A 21,270-nucleotide genomic window follows, 5' to 3' on the forward strand; every position below is an offset into this window, starting at 1 on the left:
ATCAGGACATAAGAACTGGCAATTAACACATTTTAAAATCTGAATTCATGGTATTAAAATGTATACAAATGATTTCATTTAAGGTAGTGCTTCCTAACTAAAGGTGTGTAACTCAGCCATTGGAAGGATGTCTGGACATAATGTTGATGTTGTCACACCATTTTGATGCATTCTAATGAATATTTTACAGGCCCACAGCTACTCTTTGATTTAATGCTGCTGATTTGTAACTGACAAAAATTATCATTTTTTTTAGATTTAGGTAAAAAAACAATGCATGGACAGCTTATGTGTAAAATGAGAAGAACAACAGATGGACAAAAAACTTCCTAGCTATAGCCCAGTACCTCCTGAAGTGTGGGGTGGGCCTACTAGTAGGTACAGCAGGTGGGCTGCGGGAGGCCCTTTACCACATATTAAAACTATAAACACACTTTTTTTTTTAATGAACAGCAAGTACTTGATTACATGTTAGTAGGCTTTTTTAAATCAAAGAAGTAACAAAACACAGCCAGATGATTTAGTTTACATGACACCTTTTCAATATTTATTGTGTCTGATGTACAAAGTGGGTGTCATGGTTTGACTGGTTAACTGGTGATGGTCCATCAAGCATTCAACTATGCTACATTAATTTTACTAGAAACGGGTTGATGGATGTACATTTTAAAAGATTGATATAAAAAAAACACTGATGGATTGTTAATTGTACGTAATGACTGTGCCAACAGTTTCTTCTGATGTCTTTAAAATGAGGCATTCTCATTAGAAATCTTCTGTTTATGAAATAAAAATAATGAGGCAAATACTGTGAGTCCCATGTTGTGATTGACTGAAGATTTCCCAGAAGATATTCGGACCTCAAACTGGGCCCCTGCTGACGTTTGGGAAAGGCTGCTATAGCCACTAAGCTTTCTTAAATTTGTATTTACCTCATTTTATATTGTCACTGCGATATGATACTATGCTATCTCACACATTTTTCCTATATTTCTCAGGTCTAACTGTGACTACATGAACATCTCTTAACTAAAGATATCAAATGAAGTGTGGACTGCTCTTACAGAAGTAGTCACAGCAACAGTAACATTTTATAACTCACAAAACACACACACACCTGACCTCCTCTCCAGGTTGCGGGATAGAGAGGCCGATCCACCAGTCAGTCGGGCCGAGGGAGAGCTGAAGAGACACAGCAAAAAGGAACAGAGAAAAAGAAGTTACTTTCAAATCCAGTCTGCTTCTGGCTTTTCAACCATTCAGGCACTCTCTTTGGTCTTTTTCCTCTTTTAGTGCCTTGTTTTGTTCCCTTTATCCCCCGACAAGCTTCAACTACACAAGGGGCTTCTTTTGTGTTGTCCAAAGAGGCTGCTGCCCAAAATACCGCCTTTTTCTTGGTCCCTCTGTTTGGAAGCACTCAAGCCTTGAAGTGCATATATGAGGTGCATTTATGCTTTGTCAGTGTTTGTGAACACTTGAGTTTGGATAAGAAACAAGCATGTGGGTGGAGTTTATAGTTGTAAATGCAGTTTTTAAACAAGAATTGGCTAAGTGAGACTTTCGAAGAAGCAGAGTTCATTACTTTGACTCGCCTACATAAACTCCTGTATTTAAAGAGCTCATTCCCACTGAAACAGGCAGAGGATACTCCTTACCTCCTGGTCGTTACACTGGACAATAGGAGAACTTGCTCAAGGAAGACATATAACCAGTGTTTGCAAAAACCTAACTATGTTTAGAAAAAAACATATTTGAAATGAATATGAATAAGAAATGATTAGTGTATATAATGTTGAATAATGTAGGGGGTAACAGACCCGCTTCAGGCGCTCTTTGATGAAGCGCAGCTCCTCTCTGGAGTGAATGGACAGAAGGTGTGCTCCCATCATCTGACAGGCCAGAGAGACGGCATCCCAGTCGAAGGGCTGCTTTGCCAGCAGGTACTCAGCTCCACGGTAAAACACCCAGGGCTCACTCTCTACGGGGAAGTAGGAGGGACAATAATAAAACCTTACACACATTTATTATTATTACATTTTTAATAAATCTAAGGTGATTATTAATGGATACACAGACATTATAATTTATAAACCTGTAGAACTGTAACAAAGTACTTAAGAAAGCACAGATAGCACACTTTCTACCAAGAGTCTTTACTACTGTTTTATTTCATGACTACATGGCTAATCTGCAGCAGAATAAAGTTAGATGTAAGAACAGTTGCAGGGGTCAGAGTAAACATAATCGAAACCTGGCTGGTAAAGATGGGTGGTTGGTATTTCAATCTTAAAAAAAAGAGAGAAAAAAAGAAAGCAAGAACCACCTCATCTGTAGCACTAGTTTGTTTTAAGCTTAAAACACTGCTATGTTACAAGTTAAAAACAGTATTATTTACAAAAGCCCAAGTTTAGCTTGGGAAAAAAACTCCAAAAAGGGAAGGCTGTTATTACTTGAGTTCATTAAAGGATCTGTACTTGGATTGTTTCAAAAGAAAAAGACATAAAATACCAAATTGTACAAAAGGCTTCATGGAGTAAATGCTGCAAAAAATGCCCTGTAAAATTTAATACAAAAGTTTCATGATGCTGGGGATGCACGGCGGCACAGGGGTTAGCGCTGTTGCCTCACAGCAAGAAGGTCCCTGGTTCACTTCCCGGTCAGGACCCATGGGTGGGTTCTCTCTGTGTACCCCCGCTTCCTCCCACCACCAAAAACATGCTCATCAGGTTAACTGGTGACTCTAAATTGGCCGCAGGTGTGAGTGTGAGCATGTCTGTGTCTCTATGCCAGCCCTGTGATTGACTGGTCATCAGTCCAGGGTGTACCCTGCCTCTTGCCCAGTGGCAGCTGGGATAGGCTAGAGCACCTCCACGACCCCCAACGGGATAAGCGGTATAGAAAATGGATGGATGGGTTTCATGATACTGCTTCAATTGATCAAATTAAATCAAAAGAGTTCTCAAACTAAGAATAAAGACTAATTTCAAGCAATCTACTGAGCTCTAGTTTCCCAAAAACAAGCACATTTTGGCAAAAAAAACTATGCTGTTTGTTTAGCATCAAAACACTCTGAATAAGCAAAGCTTAAAGATCTTAAAACAAGATAAAAAAAATACCCTGCTAAATGCATAGAAACAATGCTATCATTACAAACAAAGCCTTTCTAAATACAGTCAGTTTTTGGTATTGTTTCACCCATCTCAGCAACAATTTTCCTGGTTTGCTTTTAACTCTGTTAAAGCAGAGACATTAAAATGATCTATCATAGCATGCTTTAATAAATAATAAATAAAATGTATAAATAAAATGCTACTCACGCTCAGTGTACCAGTAGGGTTTTATCAGCTCATAACCTGCAACATAAATCAGACTTTTGTTACTGACAAAAAGAGCTGATGTATCCTTGTGGAGAGTGGGAATGTGAGTGTTAGGGCTGGGCAACATATTAAGATATAAAAAAACACTGTTTACAGTAAGAACCACTACCAGTAATATGCTTATTGACAACAAGATAGTCTACATCAACATGTTTGGACTAAATATGAAACTGTTTCATGTCATTTAGAAGCTTTTATTTCATAAGTTAAAATCATTAGCTATTGATACCTGTTTGGTATCAGAGCAACAAAAAATGAAGTCCCAGACTCCCACTATTGGATAAGTTATTTTTTTTCATAAAAAAATATGGAGATAGTATTTCATTAACATATCGCCCAGCCTTAGTGAGTAAGTTAACCTCTGGCTAGCTTGCAGATCCACTCGTGTTTGGCGTCGCAGGGCTGCGGCATAAGAGTGTTGGTGAGGTCACTGTACACGGCACAGTCCCTCCTGTCATCCTCCTCGTTTTTATCCTCTATGAACGACGTCATCACCTCCAAAAATACACATAAATATTAAGGTCTCGCTCCACATCATCTTCTACTTCAATGAGGTATGTGAATGTCTCCATATACCTACAGGGGTACTATCTGACCACTCCCAGGCTCCAGGATCCTCAGGGTCTCTCTTATTTAGACCCATCCAGAACCAGCGAGCCTCAGTTCTACAAAAGAAACAAAGACAGGGAATTTCTTCAGTGCAATTTAACTTCATAACATTTACACTTAGAAACTGCTCCCTCTATGCTCTCTCAACACTCACACTTCATTTGCTTGCTCTTGTGGAGGGTCCACCACATTTAGTACCATCCAAAACCCCAGAATGTGAATGCATTTTTAAACCCTCCATCAGCCAGTCTGCATAAATGCTGACCCAATAAGCAGGTGTTACAACTTTTGCTGTCTGTCATTAAAGTAACTTAAAGTTCCAAGTTGTCACCTGCACAAATGTAAACACATTTATCAGGTTTTAAAAATAGAAATACTGTACGGTAGAAATATAACATACAGAGTCAGGATCTCATTTCAAGTCTCCAAAATGGTAAATGTGTTTATTTGATACTGAAGTGTTTCATGTTTACAAGGACTTGTGAAAAAGTAATCAAAGGATGCTGATGAAAAATGGAGGGGATAGAGATGGCCAAGCCCTAAGGCTTACCTGGGAAAGAGATTTAGGTGTTTGATATAATGAACAGGAATGGCTCAAGATTGTTGCCAACTTCTGAAACAATGTCAAGAGAGCTGAGTGTGAGGCTCATTCAATCTAAAATAAGTGAAATGTGTAATTAGGACAATGATGTGAGGTGCATACTTTTGTGTCTGAATCTATTATATCCTTTAAGAAATGAATCAGTTCATAGCCTACAATAATTTGATCTATGAAACATACTTAGTTTGAATACGTTTTTGCTAAATTTGAATTCTATAATCAATTTCATATTTTGGCATCTCGAACCCTCAAAGTGTCAGGTGGCATGACTGTCTGAGTAAATGAACAAATTATTGACACTATCAAAAATGGCATTTTAATTGTGAGAAATCTGAATTACAACACTTTGACATGATGTTATGGTTGAAATCTTTGAAATAAACAAATATTAATAATTTTTTCATTTAAAACTAGTAAGATCATTAAAAAACTTTTGTCACTTTATTAGCAAATTCTCAAATGTCAAGGTGACTTAACCGTAGACGTGGGACTTTTATTTTGAAATAAAGTGATAAAATTTTTTTTTTTTAAATTAAAAGATAAAAACATTTATTTTAAGTCATAGAAGGGCCACTACTCTTTGACTGTCAGGTGATACGATCTATGTTAAACTGCTAAAAAATTTATTTTACAATAAAAGTCTTGATTTCATTTTAGAAATATAGCTGTCCTCTTTCTAACAAGCGCAAAAGAAGCAACATGTGTCTTATTTGCCTGTTTATTTGAAATTAGTTGCAAATGTCAGGTGGCACAATTGCAAAAAGTGTCCCTATACAAAATAAATGACATTATCTAAACCTATAAGTATATTTACTTTACTTCTTATAAAGTAAAGGAGGTATCATACATTTTTAAAAAATTGATTGAGTACTATTTTGCTTAGGTGAGAGAGAAAACTTCTACTGTCAGGTGGTACAACTAATATGAAAGTGCTAAACTGCATTTCACCTTAAAATCCTTCATTTTATTCTAAAATATGTCTCTACTTTCAATCTAGAACAAAATTAACAAATGTGTCAAAGTATTTACCTTTTTTAATTCAATTCTAGCTGCAAATGTCAGGTGCAAATGTAAGGTGAAGCCTGACATGTCATAGACCCAATCATAAAATATTTACATGGAAAATATAAGAAAGTGAATGACTGTTTATTCATAGAGCTGTAAATCACCCTGTCTGACTCTTACTCTGTGCAGCTGTTCCACTCATTCACAAGTACAACACAGAATTTATTCATCTTCTCTCTGATGGTTTCACTTACTTTTTTGGTTGTGCAGAGGCATCACTGTTCATTTCAGTCTGTTTCAAAACCAACTAAAACTCCACATGGGAGCTTGAAATAAATTCTCATTGAAAAAAATCTTTCAGACTGAGCAGACATAAAAAGTATGTTCTTAACATCCCTTCATTGAGTCACATTGCTACAGATCTTGTGTTTAAGAGTAAAATGTCTGAAGAAATACTTCAGTATACATCATAAATCAATTTAACAGAGGATGTGGGCTGATGATAAAAACACCTGACAATCTGATTTAGTACATACTGAAGCAAAAAAAAAAAAAGTGCTGACTTTTTAAAGCGTGTTCTTCTTTTTAGGATGAATGTTGTTATTCCCTGTAGAGAGATTAGAAAATAATCCCAAACCTCATCTCATGTTCACAGTCCAATAATTAAACATGCTCATGCTGCTCTCTGCACACATTCATCAGTTCTCATCACATTCCTGCACTGATGAGGCCCAGAGGGCAGTACCAACCCTTCAAACATGGTGCTGAGGAGCTGCTTGACAAACACCTGCTCCTCATAGTGGTAGAAACTGGCAAGCTGAGCCCCGAGGGCTTGGCAAAAGAAGTCTGCCTCCACCCAGGAACGCTTCATCAGGACTTTCTCATCATGGAAAACCTGAAGAAAACACACTGTGTAAGCCGAGAGAGACAGGATGAATTACCACAAATACAGTGTTGACTGGCATATTCTTCACAATCCACATGGAGACTGCAAACAATTTCATACCTGATGAATCGTTATCTTATTTTTAAATGATTAAATTATGGGAATAAAAATGGCAAATCCTTTAACCATAGCCTCCTGAAATGTGATCGATCTACTTTTATGACAGTAGATTTTATTCTGATTGTCAACCAGTTTAAATGTCAAATGTTTCGGAAAAAAAAACACCTTAAGATGTGAGAATGGCATTTGGTCTCCTGTCTCAGAATCCTTTCAATTTTATGACATTTTTAGTGGGAAAACATAACATTTTATCACTAAATTGAGAAAATACAATCCCATTTCCTAAAAAGTTGGGACATTGGGTTAAACATGAATAACAACAGAATGTCACTACTTGCAAATCTACAATATTTTAGCATTTTTGGAAAATTAATGCCAATTTTGAATCTGATTCTACTTAAAAGTTTTGACAAGGTTGCTATTTCCACTCCGTTGCATCACCTGTTTAAAATAATAACCAATAAGTAATGGTGTGGTGGTACTTGCAGAATCGAGCACACTGTAGTGTTTTTCACTAATGTTCACTTGGTTAATGTTTGACCTTTGTAGACTTCTTGTAAAAAGTGATGCAGCTAGAGTAAAGACAGGAAGAGAAGAGAGGAAGAAGTTGAAAAACAAGAGGAGAAAGAGAGGACCAGAGAGAGAGAGAGATACAATAAGCATGATCCTACCTTAAAACAGTCATACAGCCCAGAGTGTGATTCCCATCCTGGAGGACAGGGGGCGAAGGCATCGATGTGGTGCTCTGGCAGTGTCACACTCTGGTAATTGTTGATGTTTTGCTTGCAGACTGAGAAGGCCTTCTGGGTTTTGCAGTCTTTCACCTCCCACTGACCCAAAGCAGGGCCACCTGACATTGCAACACAGCCTTCAGAACTGACTACGGTGAGGGAAGAGAAGATGAAGAAGGTGAGATGGAGGATGGAGAAGGTGATTCAGAATCAAATCCCTTACCATTCATGGTCAAAGTTAAATGATTTATCATTATACAACAAATAATTTCTAACACCTTTTTACCTGGTTGGTGTTTGTTCCAATTAGTGAAGGTGACAGGAATATGAGTGTTGTTGTGAGGAAGCCATCCATACTCTTTATCCTCATGCAGGTCCACCATTCTGATCCAGTAGTACTTGCTGCTGTCTGCACCGTTTGCATCCAGCAGACTGTTTACAAATGCCTGCTCAAATCTGCCAAAGAAGAAGGAAGAGGTAAGGTACTCACACATGCAACAAAGAAAGTTTATTTCTCGTAAACAAGTCAACACAACTTATTTTAATAAACCACCTGTTCTCTATTGTAAGTAGAGGGGCTTGGCAGTAATACTCCATCAATGCATCGTCAAAGCTCTGTTCATGACTCGTAACTGTGTAGCAGGAGTGACCGTGTCGCTTCCAACCCTGCAGTGTCAATGACAAAAAAACAAACCCAACCTTTTATTATTTCAGGTGTATTTTTACCATGATGCACAAAAACTCCATTAAACAAAGTTCAGTCATGCAAGAGTTTGACACACTTTGTTGTTATTTAATCCACATTTAAAGGGGACACATTATGCAAAAAATCCCCTTTTCAGGTTTTACTCACAAAAATATGTGCCCACTGGCCTGTCCGTAATCCCCACAAGTACCCCCCCACACACCTTTCAGAAAATGTGTGCTAAAACAAGCTGTTCTTAGATTTTCCCCTCATGATGTCATGTGGGGAGTTAGCACCTCCCCAGGTTCAGGTGGCCCTTCCCACTTGGAAGAAAGTTCTGCCCTCTTCTCCTGATCCTCCTCTCAACTACCAGCTGACATGCAAAAATCAAATACTGGAGTCTTTTTTCAGATACAAACTTCACAGGCATGTTTTGGGTACCTCTGAGACCAATATAAACTTGTCTTAAAAAGGTAAACTATGTCCCCTTTAAGAGCCAAGCTGTTATCAAATGAAGAGCCAACTGGGAGCCAAACAACCAGCTCTACTGAACTGACGTGGATCTCTCAAAAGAGACAGTGACAATGGGCAATGCTAGACGGACATCAGCTGAGCAAAAACAGGTAAGATCAGGGCTTACTGTGCTAAACCATGGCCAAGTGTACTGAACCAAACGGGAACACATTGTGGAAATGGACCGCACACAAGTGGGTTGTCTGACACCTGTAGTCCATTTTGTAGTTTTTCCTTTAATCATTAAAATAAATAATACATATCATTTTAATACTCATGGTATCAAAAAGTGTAAAAAATAATATTTTGGCAGTCATTTCATAAAGTTACTAGTAACGTTTAAAAGTAACGCTGCCCAGGTCTGTCAATATGGTTTTTAAGGTAGACTTTCTTTAAATTTTTTTTTCTTCTCTCTTTGTTTTGAATTTCAGTATCATATTGGAGATACTGTTGGAACTTTTCAGCTTACAAAGGTTACTCTTTGTAGTTTAAAAGTTTATATGTGCAGTAATATGAACTGTGTATGCATGTCTGATTCTGTTGTGGCTTTGTTTTGACAAGTGGTGTCAATCTGCCTCCCCCTCCTTCCACTATGTATCCTACCTACCCCCCCACCATCCCTATACCGGAGTCCAGAGGCCTGCACTGACACATAACAAGGCTAAAGCTTACCTCATAAAGAGGGCATCTGGAAAAAACCGCATCTCCTCCTGTATTGTTTGATAGTCAAACACAGACACTGAGGAAACAAAGGTGACTCAGCAGACTGAAAATAAAATTCTGTTTGCTAAAACCCTGGCGAGAATCACGAGAGACAGGTTTTGCCATGTCCACTGGCCTCACGCCTTCAGGGCCATTCTTTGGCCTCATGATCCTGGGCATGGATGGAGAAGCCCAATGACTCAGGAGTCTGATATTCTTGTAAACAGAGTCAAGGAGCAACATGAATCCCAGACAATACGTCAGCATTCGAGTGAATCAGCTCATTGTGCTTCTGAAGGGGTAACTCTCTCTGAACTGCAGCCCGCGTGTCTCTGCCTGGTGCATGCCCTGGTCTGTATGGAGCTATTGTAACACTGCACAGCACATTATTTGCCTGGCAATTTTCGAAATATGTCACCTAAACCTCATACAAAAAAGTTTTCTTAGAAGCAGTCTCATCACAGCCAATAAATCGGACTCTTTTTCATAGCATTTGGCTTTTTAAGAAATGATGAATTCTAAATGGTGAAGTGTAATCATGTTGTGGTTTTGATTCCATTTCACTGCTAAGGACAAAACTTAACCTACAATTAAAGCAAAATATCCTTGTCCGTCTCAGAGACACTTCAGCCATTGAGTTCATTTTGGCCTTAATGTTTTTGTGTTCATGTTCTTACTTCAGGACAACCCTCATCCCAGGATCCAGGATGGAGAATTGGATTCTGGCTTTTTCTTCGGCATACAGCAGGCAACCGTTCATCACATGAAGCTAAAAGCCAGGTTCCTTCCTGTGAGAGACATCAACATTTTACAAAGACAGCATATAATGAACGTGTGCGGACATTTTAAAGAGATTAGATGTAGCAGAACTGATTAACTGACTAGCTGAAAATGGTTTGGCAATCTTATGGTTTTTATTGTTTTGTCAAAGACAGTAATTTTATTTCCATTGTCATGACTCTCAAACTTTTTCCTGTGAAGGTCTCCAAGGCCATTTTCACATATGCACTCCTGAAAATGTCAAGCACGCCTCCCTGAAACCTTTCTGAGTTGCTTAGTGATGTATGCATGCAGCTCACAGTTGGGGGCTATCGTAGTCAGGGGGTGCAACTTTTCTGAATGTTTCCTGCTGTATTCACACATAAGGTCACCACTGATGACAAACAGACATTTTAGTAGGGGACTGGCAGGAAACTTCAGGTCAAGTCAGGGAGAATGGTCACCTTTCATTTGCACATTTCACCCTAAAACATTAAGGGTGCTCTTCATAGTTTGTACATGTGTGAATACTACTTAACTTAAATCAGAATAGAAACCCAATTTTATCCAATGTTTTATAAGGTTCCCTGTTTGAGAAGATTTGCAAGAGTACTTGGAGGTAAAAGTGAATGAAATCCAGGTCATTTAAGGACATGCATGCAAGCAGTATAAAGGACCACTGTTGCATCTGAGACTACAATCTGAGATTAAATTCTCTACTACACAGTGATGTGTAACTCAACCAAACAATTTTGGAATCAGGAAAATAATAGGACATGTACATATTCATCTATGATATACTGTGCATACTGGGGTATTGATTGTAGATTAATGAGAGAAAAAAAAAAAAATAATTGATTGCAGCATCAGTGAAACAGGGTTGCCCACCTTTTTATCAGCTTTCACACAGAGTGTTGCATCTGACAGGTTGTGAGGGGGGTGATACTGGTGCCAGAAAGTGAGAGTAACTGGAGAGCCATCAGACCACTCTACAGTCGGTGACAATGCCTGTTTCCAAAGACCGATCCATACTTCTGTACTCTCCCCAGAATCTGGCATTTAGACAGCAAATATTTAAAGAGCATCGAAACCAACAGAACATCATTCACTTCTGTACGTCTTATCAATCCTTACAGTTAGCGAGGAGGTTTAGCAGCATCTCCAGCTCAGACAAGGATCGGATGCTGGTGAGGTTTGCCTCCTGAGAGCCACAGGCCCGAGCCGACTCCTCCCAGCTCCCTGCTTCCATGTCTGTCCGCAGCTGGTAGCAGAAACCATTATGAGGCCACCAGCCGTCAGCACACTCTGTATGAACATACTGCCAGTTCTCTGTGAGAGGAGGAAGAATCAGAGGAGGAAGGATGAGAAGCACACTTTTATGAACACGCTTTCACAGCAGACTTTGTTTTGGTCCGGCTGCCGACAGAGAAATGGAGAGGAGGGTCAAAAGTTCACTCTCCAGGTGTGCTGCAGATGTTCAGGCCAAGAGCTACAAGAGCTAAATAAGCTACAGTGACTCATAATTTCTCCCTGCAGACACCTCTGGACATGCAGAGAAGCAGGCAGCTTTCAGGTGTAATATTGTGTCTGCATCTTGGAAGTTTTTACCTAATGGCTCAGCTCTGTGGGTGTCGTTGGGCGTCTTCTTACAGATGTAAGGAAGAGCAGACTCACAGGTCAGGCTCTGCCAGTGACCCTCGTAGGCCGAGTTGTAAACTCCACACTGTTTGTTGTCCTTAAGCGGGCTGGCAGGGAGCGCTGAGGAAAACACAACAACAGGAACATTTCACAGGTTTTTTTTTTTTCTTGTTACCATTGTTTATGTTGGGTCTAACTGGTTGTAAGTTAGTTTAAACTTATTTTATCTATTAGTCTATATCTTATTTTGTTGAGTTTTAACCTGTATATTCCTGATTGATTGTTTTTATTTTGTCCTGCTGCTGTACTTCTGTCTTGGTTTATTTAATTACATGTCTGTTTTTATGATGTAAAGCACTATGTTAATCTGTTTTGAAAGGCGCTATATAAATATAACTATTGTTATTATTATTTTGTATGCCAAGTTCAATTCCTTATTATTTAGGCTCCGTTCACTTACATAACAAACTGTCATTATTTGTTACAGTTGTGTTATCAACCAAATTTCTGATAACAGTATATATTTTCATCCCATTATTTAACAAAAATATTGCAGCATCAATATGTTTCATCCTTCCTTTTTCCTCAAACTGAGTTTGCACTGATGTACAGTCATGTGCACAAGTTTTAGGCATGTTGGGGGCTTAGGATTCAACACTGGGCCAAATGTGCCATAATCCAGGGCTGGGGGGTTGGGAGGGCAGCCAGAGTCAAGCTGGACACATGTCGACAAACATGTGTCCCTTTGCAGTCAAGGTCAAGCTTGATGGCAACTCCTTTCTCCTGGCCTTTTCACCCCTGATGATACATTGGGAGACTGCTGGTGGTTTTTGAGCCTTTGGGACATCCACAGCATGACCAGGGGCTCATGACAACCCTACTATTCACCATTACCCTGAGCCAGTGTTTCTTAACCTTTTTTTCTGTCAAGGCAACCTTAAATATTTTGAAAAATCTTAAGTCATCCCTGTCCAAAAGTGATAAAAAAGAACATTTCATATACCTATGACTGCTGATGGATTTATGAAGTAAGGAATTTATATGATTAATCTCCAAAACAATCTCATACAACAATTTAAATGCCTTGGATGAAATTTGTTGTGGTCCTATTGACTGTAAAAAAACACTTGAATGCGTTTCTCACCCTAAAAACACCTGCCGAAGAAAAAAAACCCTGCCCAACCCCAATATTGATGTGTTTCAGGAGAATATGAGGTGATTTTGATTATTTTTGCAGGGATAGCTGATGATTTGCATATTCATATTAACTACTGGTTATATGTACAGGAATCTGTAGGCACCCATGGGTGCCACAGCACCCCTGTTGAGAAAGGCTGCCTCAGGTCATGCTTATTTGCCACATCCACCCTTTACTCCACCCTAAAGGTGTGGACTTTGTTATTTTTCCAACAGATTATTTTCTCATGTATGCAAGGACACCTAGAGCACCATCAAGGTTGCGTCTGTCCTCCTTCCAGCCTGATAGTGCCCTTAGACTTAGTCGCCAAATCTAGGCCTTACATCAGCTCTGATTTTTAGCCTTAACATGCCTAAAAGTTCTGCATTGTAGCTTGACAAAACAGACAAAAATGCTTAGGGCCCTCAATCTCAAAGAAACAGAAATATTTAAATGTGTGATATGGGCCATCAAAACATGTTTATAAAGCTTTTTATTAAGTTAAAGATGTCTTTATTTTATATGTTCCTTTATTTGATATACAACAATCTTTTATGTAATGAAATATCTAATTTATATATAAATAAATACGTAAATTGCAAAGAAACACTGCTGTATCCAAAAATTTTCCACAATTTTACTAATTTTGTACAGATTTGTTCTGGATATACTGTTAAATTACTTACATATGATTAAAAGGATTCACATGTAGGATTTCCTTTTATTAGAATCACAAAGGATAAAACAACTTCGGATAACCTTCTTCTTTCACTGATTTAAGTATTTTATGAGATGAAATTTCACATTTTATCTTTGCCTGTGGGATACAGGCTCTGCTAAAAGTTTTAAATACTTAAACTTTAAGATAAAATACAAATTAAAAGTTTAATGTCAAGTTTTTCAATATCTAATTTCATATCTCAATACATAGGTTGTATTTAGCAGCAGCAAGCTGACTGAGTCTTCAATGAGCACTAACAAAACTGCTATTTCTTAAGAAACAGTCCTGACAAAAAAATGAAATTAAACATCATTCTTAAAAAGTAGCTCCAAGTCAAAAAATCTCCTAAAAAAGATGATTGGCCCAATAAAAATATGTACCTGTGGTGAAATTAACCAATGAGAGAGGGGCTCCATCAGACCACTGCCATCCCCGGCCACCTTTCAGATGGTTCAGTCCAATCCACACCATTGCTCCAACACCAGCCAGTCGATCTGAGCCCGCAAGAGACAGATACAAGAATGTGTCAAAAACAAAATTTACTGCCTTTACATGAAAATAGGTTACTGGTAAATAATAAGTATAGTAATACTAGTAATAATAGAAAGAATATAAATAGGATAACAAAGTGGCTTTATAAAACAGAGCGATAGGACAATATATCCTAGAGACAGTTAAATATGTGCAGCACTGGAGTCTGAGACAAATTTCCCCAATAAACAATAAAGTGTACCGTATCTTATCATATTTGCATCATTATCATATCTGGTCCCATAAATATATACAACAAAATAACAGTTCCTCTGTACTTTCTCTGGATGAGAAAAATTCTCAGTATGTCTCACACATAATTCTGCAGCTTTTCAGTCCCTGTGTGTGCTTTCTACCTGATGCATACCTCTGATGTACCTTTGCTCGGCCAGGCTGGTAACACTGAGCAGATTTCCCCCCTGAGCCTGGCAGGTGGACAGAGCCTGGCTCCAGGTGAGGATGGTGTACAGGTTGAACTGGTAGCATGCCCGCAGCTCCTGGTTTGACTCCCAGAATCGCTCGCAACTGAAATCTGTGCACAAAGCCATGAATTAAACTGACAGTAGGAATTTGTTAAATAATAAAATAAACATCTTCAAGTGTTGGAAGGAATTTGAACTATGATTTCATAGAGGTTAAGCCCAAAAAATCTTATCAACTCATAAACATCCCTACAAAAATATGTAGAAAAGAGCTGGATTTTCTTGTAAACAGATGAAGACAAGTAAAACCCTAGCTCTCTTTGCTTCCTCTTTATGTAACTCAATCACAACAGAGTTTTATTTGTTTTCTAAAGATCTCAGTGCATTTACTTAAATTTGATTCTCACTTCCATATGCCTTGTATTAAGTTTACCTTGCACAGGACAGAAGCCCCATCTCTCTGCCTCATCGTAGCGAGTGGTTGTAGAGCACCATGGAAGATGGTCTTCACGCCCCTCAGTCGTGCACTCATAGTACCATTTGTTGTTGTATTTAAAGGGCAAAGCACAAGGCATGCCATGTGCATTTCCCAATAAAGTGTGGATTTCTAAAAATAAAACAAAACAGTTTTTTTTTTAAAATGGGCAACAAAGCCTGGGTTTAATGTCATTTAAGAGGTGTTTAGATGACATGCAGGTCATTTTACCTTCATATGGACGTGAGCAGGGCCCCTCTTTGGGAGTGCCATACCTTTTAAAGAGATGATATGAATTTTTGGTTACAACCACCGAACGTCCCGTCACAGACAACTTCCAATTTAATGCTCCTTTCAAAGCGTGTCCGGCGCAGCGCCACCACAGCACGGGGAGGCTGAGGTCACACTCGAACATGCTGAGAGGCTGCGTACTGTCTGAAATGTTGAGGCCCAGGCACATGCTGGTGCCCAGATTGAAGAGGCGATGTTGGGAGACCCACTTCCACAGCATGCTGCGCGTGGGCCGCTCGCAGTCCTCCACCACCAGATAAGAGCGGCCTGCTTTGATGCAGCGAAGTTGTGGCTCACTCTGAAGGATGAACAGACCCTTTTCTAGAAAGAGATGGGAGAACAAAGGGGTAGTTAGTTTTTACATGTGGACTGTGGTTTGTTCTACTTTATTTATTAATTAAACAATACCTCATATCATAAGTCAATCATTTTACTTTGGAGTAGCCCCTTCACTCTACCGCTGATAAGAGCAGCTCTCTGTCTCTCTGGTCTGCCAGTAATACCGCAGTTTGCTATTATTGTTTAATATTTCATAAAGGCTAATGAAGCCATGTTTTCATGGAGTGTAGTTACCATGATAAATCACAATGATGATCTGGCTTTGCCCACTTTTGATTGCACTACAACACTAATACCAGGTGAAAATAAAGAAGGAGTTGGTTTTTGAGAGAAATATTAATTTGTTCTTATTTGTTCAAATATCTGGTTGGAGTTACAAACAGACTTACTAATAACCCCACCATTAGCTTCTGTGAGCTTTCAGGCATAATCATCAACATTTAAACAATAAAAGCCTTGAAATGTTTCACGTTGTGTGAGCTGAATCTATAATATAAGAAAGTTTCACCTCTTGACAGGGAAAAAAATGAACCTTTTCATTATATTATAACTCTTTTTACATGCACCTTTGTGTACACAGAAGAAGAAAAAGCAGGAGAGAAGCAGGAAAAAACTAACAGCTGAGAAACTTGTTGGAGGCGAAAGTAAAAAAAAAAAAAATGGTGTTAAAGGGTGACATCAAAAGGGAAAGATGAATGAATTTGTTTGGATTCAGTATTTCTTCAATGAATGGAGCAGCATCCAATGTACATAAAGGCCTGGGGAGAACCTCAGTTTACTGTAACTGGATCCTCTTACCAAACAGAGGATGTATACTCTGAATGTACTGTTTATGTATGAAACTGATGAAAATGGTCAGAGGAATTCTCTCAATCCTTATGTCACTATAGAAAACAAAGAGATCTGAACCAAATGTTCTCATTGTCAGTGTTGAATTTCAGCTACTAGAATGGTTGTTTAAAAACGGTGCTGCACATTTAGGCTGAGATGAACTTTATAGAGGTCTGTGTAACCCAAACTGTACATATGTAGGGGTGTATCTAAAGTTAACAAATATCCTTCCTCTGTGTGTTTACACAAGGAGGGAACTATATCATAACAATAATATTCTCACATTACAAGTAATAAATCCAGTTTCATACTGTGTGTATGAGGTTTATGTGAGGCTAATGTGTACAACAAACTGGTTGGATCTGGATAGTAAGAGTCGACAGCCAAGATGTCGATGCTGGGTGGGGGTAAGGACTCACTAACACTCTACATTTAATGTACGTACAGACTGAATCTCTTCTCCAAACTCTAGACCAGGTTCATTTCGTTCATGTTTCTGCACATTCCCTGGAAGCTTATAGACACAAAAACCTAATGTTGCAATACCTTTGCTAATCATAAGGGCAGTATTGAGCAAGATAGACAACAGTTCAAGCCCGAGCAGCAGAACGCTTTGGAAACTTTTTAAAGAAGTACTGCAGAATATCTTGTGAGCTGTTAGAAACTAGGAAACATACTGCAAGATTCTGTAAATGACGTTAGCTTATCTGGGCACAGGGGCAGATAACTAAAGATTATTTTCAGTCTTTTATGCCTTTATTCACAGAGGAGGACAGTGGGTTGTAGGGATGTGGGCGGTGAATCGCTAAAACGGTTAAATTCATCTATCAAATTAGCTGGCGCTCATATATATATATATAGTTAATTTAAAGGTGGGCTACGCATTTCAAGGTGTCATCCCCTCTGACTTTGTTTTTTACTCTCTACAGTCTCACCTAATGTCCTGCCCACACTATCTGATGTCACACAGCTACCTGCCAATTAGCACTGAGGCCTGGGTGGCACCGACTTGCATCACTTCCCGTTTCCTGCTGCAACAGTGTTGCTCTATAGTGTCTCTTATGTTGACAGAACTAGCACGAAGTTGTTGATTTTCCTCAATTTTTGAAATGACATTTTACCTTTGTCATATTAAGTACATCTTGTTTCTCATAACAAATGCATATCGATTCGAAATATTGGTTATTGCTCTCATGCTCTGCTCATAATCAGCATCGACACCGGCCCTGAAAAATCTGCACAAGTTGACCCTTATTAGACTGAAGTATTCGAGTCAATGTAGGTACTTGACTAAAACATATTAGATTGAATCCATTTCTAATCATTTCAGAACAAAAAAGTCTGCATAATGTACCTTTAAGTGAATTAAATAAACAGCCTGCAATCTGATAAAGAACAGGAACAGCTGCATATTCTTAAACTGTTAAAAACACTGGATTTAGTGCATGCTAATATCTTTGTTCACTGAGCTGCATGATTAATAGCATCTGCACAACTCACAGTTCATGTTTGAGAGTTTATATCCAATAATTAATTAGATTAGTAGGTAGAAAGCCAGGACAGCACATGTTTCTCCTCATCATAACAAGTTGCAGATCCTCTGAGTTGTCCTGTGTCACAGGTAGTAAAACTACTGTTGACAATGAGCCAATCTGCAGCAGTGCTGCTCTAACTGTGCTCCACAGGCCACTAGGGGACTTAAACTCATTTAGGTGGATACTCGTGAAACTAGGAACTAAATTGACTTCATTCACCATCAATTTACTCACAACACAGCCTGTAGGCTCAGCTGAAAGAGGCTGTGAAGTTTACACTGCTTTCCCTCCAGCACACTGAGCAGGACTCTTATGTAATTATGAATGTGTTTGGAGACAAAACACCTCCAGCAGATGTTGTGATGGCTATTTTGGATTCACATTAAAACAAAGGGAGCACCGAGCTGCAGCTGCAGGCAGATAACTGAACTTACTGTAATACTCTTCGAGTTGCTCTTTCTCCAGGACATACTCATCGTCTTCCTCGGTGACACACAAGCAGCTTTTCGCCAACAACACAGTTGCACAAATAGTCGCCACAACAGCCACGGAGTCGACGAAACGAAACAACTGTATGAACATTTCGACGGCAGGATGCAATGTCGAAGTGCAAATGTCCACACATTCCGAGGCTCCTGTTCACAGAGAGTAGTTTAGAGCTCCTCGCTGTTTCTTCCCTTCATAGAAAACTTGGTCCGAGTGAAGTTTTTCAGCGGGGGTGCAGCGACGTCACGTCTGACGGAGGAGCAGCTGCTGCTCTCCGGGCTGGAAGCTGCATTCCTGCCGCGGAGGACTGTTTTCCCTGGGACTGAGCCACTAACTTTATTTTGACTGAACAAAATGGCTCCAACTGATAAATAAATACAGAGATAGACTGATATATTGATTTCATTACAATATTAGATAAATAATTTACAAGGGAACAGTGTTGACGGAAAAATGGCATTTAGTTTCTTGTAAATGCATAAAATAAAATATTTTCTCAAGTAAAAGTAGTCTGCTCAAGCGTTTGCTACAGCTACCAAAGGCTGATGTAGTCATTAAGAACGGCCAATTAAAAAGCAAAAAACTGGATGGTAGACTTAGGGCTGGGAAAAAAATCGAGTTTTTAAGCAGCATCAATATAGTGCGAATAAAAGAATTCACACCATAGGATGTTCTGACCTTTTATTGATTTTATAAATCAATCATGGTCAATATAGTTTACCCCTTTGTTTACAAAAACACATATTTGTTGCAAGTGAAACACAAAAATATGTAAGATAAAATTAAGAGACCACATAGATATTCACCCCATTTCAAGTGACTTACCTCATTCAACAGAGGTCCAGCCAACTGGTGCTAGTAGTCTCACAATTAGTGAAATGGGGATCACCTGAGTGCAGTGAATATGTTTCAAGTGATTGTAGTATAAAGACACCTGTGTCTGGAAGGTCCAGTCACTGGTTAATCAGTATTCCTGGCTACCATTACATCATGAAGACAAAAGAACACTCCAAGCAATCCAGAAAAAAATTGCATTGTCCAGATGTTCAAGGCTGATTAAGACTTATCCACACAGGCTCCATGCTGTGATTGTAGCCAAAGGTGCATCTACTAAATACTGATTTGAAGGGGGTGGCTATATACTTATTTTACATAACATACCCTTGATTTAATTAAAATTACGTTTTAGAAATCTGTTTTCACTTTGACATTATAGATGTTTCTTTTGTCAAAAAAAAATATTGTGATGTGAGATTTCGCCCAGCCCTAAAAGGCCTATTTATTGATGTATCAATGTGTACTTTGCTTTACTTTGCTTTATATGTTGTTTATAACCTCATACAGTTCTGATTTTTTCATACATAAACCTTTGAATGTATACAAATTGAGGTCAATTTGCAAAGTTCAGTTAAAATGAGTTGTCTTTGAAGTAAAGGCAGAGTGCATAGGGGAAGTGTAATTACTTCCGCCAAGGAGGTTATGTGATTGGGTGGGTTAGTTAGTTAGTTAGTTAGTTAGTTAGTTTGTTTGTTAGCAACATAACTCAAAAAGTACCGGGCTGATTTTGATGAAATTTTAAGGAAATGTCAGAAATAGCAGAAGGAAGAACTGATTCGGTTTTGGGAGTGATCTGGATCACCGTCTGGATCCAGGAATTTTTTTAAGGATTCTTTACTATTGGGAGATAGGGCTAATGGCAGAGGTCTCTGCTGTTACCACTTTACACCAGGAAATGTAAGTAACTTAAGTAAGTAACTTCAATCTCAGCAGCACTTTGAGTGTGTTTCTATTCAAAGTTTTGGAATTTATAGAGTTTGAAAGACGCACGCCCGGTCGAGGAGACGAGTCGGAGCATAACAGAGAGAAAGACAGCGAAGTGTAGCAAGAATACTCACAATACTGGGAGGAACAGAGGAATATTCACCCTCTGCCATGACTTCCAGTCGTCCGGTGAGACCATGGGTAAGACTGTCAGTGCATCTGTTGGCACCGGCAGGCAACACTTCTGTCTCGACAGTCCGCCCGTATCGAAGACAATGCTTTACCTCACCATGTTTCCATCCAACTGGGGAGGAAGTAATCAGCAAATGCTGTGGTGGGGGGCACATGGGGACGGATCCAGAATATTTTTCAAAGGATTCTTCACTATTGGGAGATAGGCCTGATGGCGAAGGTCTGCGCTCTCCCGAGTGCTTTTCTAGTTAATTTTTTGCTAAAGATTTTAATACTCAGGTAAAGCATTGGACTACCTAAGATTTGTTATTTTTGCTGTAGTAGTAATGGGATTTCTTTACATCACTGCAAATACTGCACGTTATATTTAACATATAAATCCTAGCTATGTCCTTCACTTGGCAGACTAGGTAAAGGATTCCAGTTGAAATAATATTAGAGTCAACCTTAAGTTTAGAGGTATCCCAGTTTAATACATTTCAAATGATCAAAAGTTGTTTATTTGCAGTATCATTTCAAAATAAAATTATTCAAGTTGCTGACACTTCCTCTGTGCTTAATGATTGTATTTTGGTTTTACAACATTGTAAGTCAATGGCATCCTCACATCCCTCTGCCTCTTTAGTGTGCACATAATATTACTTTAGCACAGTAATGATTACCTTGCTATTATAAACACCCAAGTGTAATGATATCCAAACATGGTGATTCTGGTCATTTCATATATTAGTTTTTGGAAATCAAATATATCTCAGTTTCAACCAAATAACACTTGCTGGCCTATATTTCCAAAGAAAGCAAAATGAAACCAATACTGTCACAACAAGATAATACAGCTGAGTGTTTCCTTGTGTCTTAATTTGACAAGGCATGATTTAGTTTC

At 38.7% G+C, this 21,270-nt stretch overlaps 1 protein-coding gene across 2 annotated transcripts in view; it reads right to left on the reverse strand.

The window, feature by feature from the left end:
* Positions 1-18,726, reverse strand: part of pla2r1 (phospholipase A2 receptor 1) — a 36,232-nt gene extending 17,506 nt beyond the window's left edge. The window contains exons 1-18 of one of the 2 annotated variants that reach the window (XM_041794383.1): positions 18,383-18,726; positions 15,184-15,564; positions 14,911-15,084; positions 14,423-14,587; positions 13,905-14,018; positions 11,597-11,746; positions 11,123-11,317; positions 10,877-11,040; positions 9,907-10,017; positions 7,883-7,995; positions 7,616-7,785; positions 7,270-7,478; positions 6,342-6,487; positions 3,958-4,042; positions 3,737-3,872; positions 3,318-3,353; positions 1,818-1,978; positions 1,118-1,182 (exon numbers count right to left, since the gene is read on the reverse strand). In XM_041794383.1, coding sequence (XP_041650317.1) covers positions 1,118-1,182; positions 1,818-1,978; positions 3,318-3,353; positions 3,737-3,872; positions 3,958-4,042; positions 6,342-6,487; positions 7,270-7,478; positions 7,616-7,785; positions 7,883-7,995; positions 9,907-10,017; positions 10,877-11,040; positions 11,123-11,317; positions 11,597-11,746; positions 13,905-14,018; positions 14,423-14,587; positions 14,911-15,084; positions 15,184-15,564; positions 18,383-18,530 — 2,723 coding nt within the window. In that variant the 5' untranslated portion in view covers positions 18,531-18,726. Of the gene's footprint in view, positions 1-1,117; positions 1,183-1,817; positions 1,979-3,317; positions 3,354-3,736; positions 3,873-3,957; positions 4,043-6,341; positions 6,488-7,269; positions 7,479-7,615; positions 7,786-7,882; positions 7,996-9,906; positions 10,018-10,876; positions 11,041-11,122; positions 11,318-11,596; positions 11,747-13,904; positions 14,019-14,422; positions 14,588-14,910; positions 15,085-15,183; positions 15,565-18,382 lie in introns of those variants that run through there. The other variant, XM_041794392.1, reaches the window with a different exon arrangement.
* Positions 18,727-21,270: the final 2,544 nt, after the last annotated feature.

This window comes from Cheilinus undulatus, linkage group 1, assembly GCF_018320785.1.
Source record: "Cheilinus undulatus linkage group 1, ASM1832078v1, whole genome shotgun sequence".
Taxonomy (NCBI): Eukaryota; Metazoa; Chordata; class Actinopteri; order Labriformes; family Labridae; genus Cheilinus; species Cheilinus undulatus.